Here is a 7426-nt window from a genome sequence, read left to right on the forward strand (position 1 = left end):
TGCACTGGGGACAAGCCTATAATGAGGAATTAAAATTGATTCACTGAGAATCTCTGGTATGATCTTTCCTTTTTACTTAGACAATTAATAGGTTGTATTTTGATATCTTTATCAGCATATCTTTCAGGATATCTACCAGGATATATCTGTAATATGTTCCGAAAAATGTGCAAACAAAACAATTTTCACAAGTGAAATTCATATATCGACGACGACAATGATAAAGCCAAAAGAGGGTTATATTATTAACATAGCAAAAGATTATGCAATTGGCTTCGTCTCAAACCGAGACCCATCCACCAATAGCATAATTCGTTTCCTAACATATTTACTTAACAAATGAAGGCTTCGTCTTGGAACCCAAGATACCTCCACATTCACTTGTTAAAAGTGTTCAAAACAAACCATATTAACTGATGACCAAGGGCTTCGTCCTGAAACTCAGGATCCCTCCACCTTTGGCCATCATATTGTCTACGTGTAGGAAATTAAAATTGTTCAACAGACAAGAAAAGTAAATTGTTCAGGACATCAACCATCAAACCTAAAAAAAAGTAGGCTCCGGCCTAGGCATCAATATCCATCATCGCCCACTCAGCTACCCTCACACAGCGGCATCCTCTCCTGCTTTCCCCGGCTTCTCAGCACCGGCATCCTCTCCAGCATCCTGTCCAGCATCCTCACCAGCATCCGCTCCAGCATCCTTCTTGTCTCCAGCCTGATCCGCCACCCCTGCTGACTTGGAAGATTCACCGGCTTCAGATGGGAGTGGCACAGCCTTGCCTCCGAGCTCCTTCAGCTTGGCTACCCAGGATTCAATTGGCCAGGATGGGCAAACAAGACCTGTCTCCTTGGCCTCATAGGCCATCTTGATGCGTGCTTGTAACAGGGAGACAATAGCGGAAGTCTTGATTCTTTCCCGGAAATTGATCATGGCCTGATCGTGATCCATTTGCATGGTGGCCAATTTGAGCTCAGCATCCTGGGTGACCTTTTTCAGCTTATCCTCATAGTGCCGGCTCTTCACTTCAGCAATGGCACCTTGGTCAGCAACGGTGCTTTCGAGCTGTTTGATCCTGGCTTCATGAAGGGCGACGGTACCACATGCATCGTTGTACAAGTGGAGCAAATGCTGGAGGCCCTGTGCATCAATAACAGGTACAAGTTAGAATATGTATCTCTATAATGACTAAGATATCCTATCAGGATATCCAGTTAGGATATCCAGGCAGGATATATGTGCAGGATATACGTGCAGAATATGTGTCAGGATATTACCTTGTTGAGGAAGGATGTCATTGGCTCTAAGGAATCGGTGAAGCTGAGCTCGTCATAGGAGAACCCTTCTGAGCTTGGAGCGCTGACTTCAAGGCCTTTCCTCTTTTTCGCCGTGGAAGCACGAGTCCTTGGGTTGGCCTTGGGAGCTGGGAGTGGCTTGGAGCTAGTAGCAGCAGGAGCCTCCTTCTTGACTATGGAGGGGGTTGGATAGCTGTCAAGTTCGTCAAGGTCTAGATAGACTGGGACTTTGCTGGAATCTGCACACAGGGAGTAAAATTCTAAACCTTTCCTAAAGATATCAAATAAAAAACATGTGTCTACAGGATATCTTGCAGGATCCTTACCAGACATGGTTGCGCTTGAAAGAGGGCTTGGGGTTGCTGGAGATGGGTTGAAACTTCTCTCTGCTTCCGGAAGGAGCCTGATAGCGTCTATTCTTTTTTGAGAATCTGCAAGGGAGGTGCTAGCTTCCTAAAATCAGCTGTACAAGAAAACGACAAAGTCAGTTCAGGATATAAAGCAGGATAACAAGCAGGATCATCTTTAAACCCTAAATCCTACCCTTCTTCAACCAATGCACCGGATAATCCGCTCCACCAGGGATTGAATCTCTTTTTACGAAAAAGAATTTGGATTTCCATTCCTCTTCATTCCTGGTGGCTCGGAGGATTAGTGGGTCACTGGAAGTAGAATAAAACAAGAATCGACAAGAACCGTGGCACCTAAGTCGGTATGCTAATGGGAGATCATGAACAGAAAGGTCAGGGATATGGTTGTTCTTGATTTGATCAAGAACGGACAAGACTCGCCAAAGCATTGGCATTGTTTGACTGAAGCAAATTTTTGTGACATCAAAAAACTCGGTGATAAATTCAGAAAAAGGAAATTGCAGCCCTAGAGTGAAGGGGAAAGCATTGAAACACAGCCACTCGTCGGAAACCATATCCGATCGGATTTCCCGATCAAATGGCCGGAACACCGTCCCTTTTGGGAAGATGCCGGAGGATTTGAGGGCCGACAAGTGGGCACTGTCGAAGGAGCATATTTCCTTCTCCGTATCTTGGAGAATATTCTGGTGAATGAATGTGGGGGCGGAATCGCCGGAGCTGGATCTTGTCTGCCTTGTCATGTTGCCGGAATATTGAAGAGGGTGAAAAAGGAAGATGAAGTTGAGAGAAAGTGTTTACCTTTTTTCTCTTCGGAGATAGTTAAATGAAGACAAGGATGAAAAAGATATAGGGTGTGATGAGTAATTATAGGCCGGGTGGTTGAAAGCTATCACATCAATGGTCTTATCTCTTCATTGCCTCGTTCTTCGGGAAAAAATATAACCGTTAGTGACCAGGATACTTAACGGTAACATTTTTTGGGGACAATTGTTATGGGTGAAATTCTGAGCCTATATCCTGGAAAATATCTTGATATATATCTTGTTTATTGTATCTGTTTACATCCGGGATGCTGACTCAGGATATTGGTAACATCCTGAATGGTATCCTCAGGATCACTAACGGATTAAATGCAGGTACGTGGGTTAGAAGCTAGCAACGTTCATGAAGACCTTTTCTACTGAAGACTCGGTCCAAGTCATTCGCAAGAAGCCGTTGAAGCCGCATTACTCGGTCTACAACGTTCACATTGGAATATTCGGAGCATCCCATGTTTATAGGAATTTTAGTTTGTAATTCGTTACTATAAATAGTGGGTATATCAGATCAACTAGGACATCACAATCACACTCTCTACACTCTCAACACTTGCTTTCTCGCAACTTTCACAAAATTCATTGTAACACTTAGCGATCTGATCTATATCCTGCACTGTATCCTGAAGTTTAAAGCAATAAGAAGAACTAGGCAGCTGCGATTGTCAGCTCCCGAGGTTTTATGCCGGCGATCTAGATTGATCAAGGGCTTTCCTCGTACATCTCGTGTCATTTACTTTACTTTATTGCTCATTGTTTGATCGTAGATACAGCTCAATATCCTGAGCCGTATCCTGAACACTGTTTTTCCAAAGGACCTAACAAGCATATTTTCAACACACTTTTTAGCACACTACCTCACTCAACTAATTTGATCACTTAATTGCTTCGGTAATTTTTGACCAAAACACCTTGCACATACAAAACCGTTAGTTTCTTTATATGAATGTATTCATACATGCTTTCATTCCATTTCTACCTTTAGATCTTGATCGAGTCGTGGATTGTACGGGTTCCTTATCACAAGAGCACACAGGTTTGAGTTCAAGTATTTATCTTCTCGTACTTGATTCGCTCAAACCAGGGCTCTGATACCAACTTGTAAGACCCTAAATCACATTTGACCATAAGTCGCAGCGGAAATACGTACCCTAAAATTTCATTCATTATAAACGTTTTGTCTTACTTGAAAGTCCACTTTAAAATATAAAAACATAACTTATCATCACTAAATTACATATGTAAACATTCCCGTACAATCTATCTTGTGACTCGATCTTCGATCGCTACTCCTTGTGAGGTTAATCCGTGATTCGTACAACCTGCACTCACCACATTCATTCAAACATTAGCACACATTATATAAACAAGATTCATTCACGTACACTTCACTATTCGTCATTTTTCAAACTTTAAGCATTTCATCTGCGTATCCATTTCCTGGTGAGGCTTCAGTAATGTACCTGCATTACTTTTCATTCTCAAGGTACACCATTAAAAACGTTAACACTCAACGTGTCTAAATCATGCTTACATACGTACTTACATACAACATACATTCACATCTACATACATACAAATTTAACAAGATAATAATGTTAGAATCCTTCAATTTTCACATAATTAAGTATACGCTTAAAACGGATTCGAAATATGAAATTATACATCACTTGACAATTTTGGCTGGGCTCCACCGTAAATTACGGTGGTCACCGTAATTTACGGTGGGCGCTGGACGTTTATGGTTCTACCGTAAATCAGTAAAGAACCACCGTAAAGATTTACCCTCCACCATAAATTACGGTGGTACCGTAATTTACGGTAGCTTCTGCATATCTTTCCTACTTTGCTGTTTTGACCCGTTTATACCAATTTCTGCACTTTTAAGTCATCAAAGCGCAGTACGGGGCATTTACACAATTACATACATACATACATACATACATACCTTTCCTACATCTTTACATACATGCATACACTCATACATATCTTTATACATACGTACATACACATCTACATACGTACATACCTTTCCTACATCTTTACATACATGCGTACACTCGTACATACCTTTATACATACATACATACACATCTACATACGTACATACCTTTCCTACATTTTTACATACATGCGTACACTCGTACATACCTTTATACATACATATAGACATACACATCTACATACGTACATACCTTAACGAACACGTACTAGATCACGCGTACCTCTTACATAATCATACATTATTTACATGGGTCTTAGACTCAGCTTTATAGTGATCTAGGCTTGTTTGGAACACCCCGACGTTCACTTTAACATGGAACCAGCGTTTGACAGTGAAGTATGGGCGTTTAGGTTTCTGCCCGGCGTTCCATACTCCCAAACCCGGCGTTCCATACTCCGGGTGCAGATACAACACGCCCACTAAAACTCGCATAACTTTTAACCCGATTGTCCGTTTAACCTCACGTTTCTTCCTACATGCTTATAAATTCACATTCTATCATATGAACTTAAAATCCCACAAATGGATTAAGGAAATTCTTAACTTACCTGCATTCGGCTTATTATTATCTTCTAATTATTTGACCCGTTCGTGCATTAATCAACATAATCTGTTTGTTTTACCATAACCTCTTATAAACATAATAATATCAGTGACGTCTCTCATAAATTACCAAATTCTTGGATGTCTTACATCCTCTTAACACATTATCGTTCATATACTTATTTTGACCCGTTAAGGGTATTCGCGTATTAATTGGTCTATGACTAACCAAACCATCATCCCCACATCCATACTTGTCCAAAACATTACACTAATCGAATAACTTGTTTCTAAACTATTTTTAAGATCGTTTACCCCAAAATACCCATCGAGGGCATTTTGGTCAACTTTAATCCATCGTTTACGACGAAAGACTTTAACACATATTTGACCTCAAACATCATGTTTAATTAATCACAACACTTAATTACTTACTTGAATTAAGAAGTGATTACGGAAATCACTTACCTTATGCGTCCGTGCTCGTATCCGATTCCTCGCCCTTTTCTTGACCCGTTATCCATTTATGCTTGAGTCCGTCTTGACATGATTCCTATACTATCTTTTCATCAAGATCACGCTCCTATTAGCATATGCATTCGTACATGATAACAATCATATCAATCACATATTTCACACTCAACTTTCATTAATCATTTTCTAACAAACATAACTCATATAATCATATCCGTATACGTTTAAACTCATGTAACTCATCATGGCATTACATTTAACACGGATTGCTATAACATGTACCATACGACTTCTTATAATCCTACCTTTACGATAACGAGTCAAATCATGATTCTTATACTTAGTTGACTTTCAAAGTCAACTATTAACCATATTTAACTATCGATTTATCATCATATACTAGTAACATCATAATCGACTATACGGACAACACTATATACATTTTATCATACACTTGATGTACGTGTACCACCTTTTAAGCATAACGTACAACTAATTCATACATAAATCTTCTAAACTCATACATAACCCATCAAATCCTACTACTAATCATCATATATCATTCCAAATGAACATTAAACATAGCATCATCATATTCCTCCTAATTCATCTAACAATAATTCATCATACCCACTTAATACATCAATCATTCAACAAGACTTGAACATAGGAGGTGATTCTAGTCATCATCTTCACCATAACAAACGGGTTTCATCATTAAACATCAATTTAACCTAAACCATGCATAATCCATGTTCTACATGATGATTCTAACTCATAAACAAGTTCAATTTCATGCTATTTCAAAGATTAATCAAAACCCTTATCATTAACTAGCATCAAATCACATAATTCGACTTACCCCATGATGGGAAACCCTTAGGTGACTAAGGAATTGATCACATGCATTCGATTGACCTTCAATTTTCTTCTTAATTTGATGATTTGAGAGGTGTTAGGGTTTTGAGGGGAAGGTTTCCCCTGGTCTCTCCTCACGATCGCACACACACCCACTTCCATTCCCTGGGCATTTTTTGTTATGTGATTTAATAACACATTTTTCATTTTCAACCCCTCATTTATTCATAACATGTCATCTTCCCCCTTTTCTACATACTAACCTAGCAAACCTTCATGCATACCTAAGAATTTTAGATTTACTAAAATTTATAAGACTTTGCTAATGGTAAAAATCTATGTTTACCATTTATTTTCGTCAAATACTGCGATTAAAACATTATATTATGTCATACGAAATTTGGGGTGTTACAGGTCAAGGACATGTAGCGTATGCAATGAAAAAGGTCATGACATTCGGACTTGCGGCGAGCATAAAGCTAAACAACAAGGTAAACAGGGAAAAAAAGAAGATGAAGGGTGTCCAGATTGAAGATGGTGTGAGAGACAAAGACAATGAGGGTGAAGACGACGAAGAGGAAGATGACTTTGAAGATTACATCAGTGATGATGGATCTGAAGAAGAAGATCAGTGGGAAGAGGTGTCTGGAGATGAAGATGACGAGGATGAGTAATGTCTTTTTAAATGTAAATGCGAATTTATAAGAAACACGTGCGATTTTATATTCATTAATGTATATCATTTTTCACATGCGATTTTTATATGCATCAGTTTAATTTTAGTTTTTATGATTTTTCAAATGCGATTTCTCCTTTAATACATGCGATGTTGAGTTATCTTGTTTTTTTATGTTATAGTGGCAAAGATCCCTAATTCATTCATGCGATTTTTAAATTAGATTAAAGCATAATATTTGTTCAAAACATATATCCAAAATACAAAATATTGGTTATTGTCAAACACAGCTACAACCATAAAATGATTTAACAGAAATTTAGTTACTTGAAGCAAAGATTTTGTCACGTTCAGTAGAGCTGAACTCCATCTTCTCCTTCACCGTGTG

The 7426-nt window shown here is 38.8% G+C and overlaps 1 protein-coding gene and 1 long non-coding RNA gene across 3 annotated transcripts; both read right to left on the reverse strand.

The window, feature by feature from the left end:
• Positions 1-323: 323 nt before the first annotated feature.
• Positions 324-1526, reverse strand: LOC118479716. The gene is made up of 2 exons (XM_035974430.1): positions 1279-1526; positions 324-1141 (listed from the first exon to the last, which is right to left on the reverse strand). Exons 1-2 carry the CDS (start codon positions 1297-1299, stop codon positions 605-607), a joined length of 558 nt encoding a protein of 185 aa, XP_035830323.1. The 5' UTR covers positions 1300-1526; the 3' UTR covers positions 324-604.
• Positions 1527-3613: 2087 nt separating this feature from the next.
• On the reverse strand, positions 3614-6530 carry LOC118479717. Of its 2 annotated transcripts, none has more exons than XR_004860246.1 (2): positions 6367-6530; positions 3614-5592 (listed from the first exon to the last, which is right to left on the reverse strand). It is a non-coding gene; the product is annotated as an uncharacterized LOC118479717 (long non-coding RNA). The 2 variants fall into 2 exon arrangements; XR_004860247.1 differs by having other exon boundaries at positions 3614-5613.
• Between the last annotated feature and the right edge of the window lie 896 nt (positions 6531-7426).

This window comes from Helianthus annuus, chromosome 6 (genome assembly GCF_002127325.2).
Source record: "Helianthus annuus cultivar XRQ/B chromosome 6, HanXRQr2.0-SUNRISE, whole genome shotgun sequence".
NCBI lineage: Eukaryota > Viridiplantae > Streptophyta > Magnoliopsida > Asterales > Asteraceae > Helianthus > Helianthus annuus.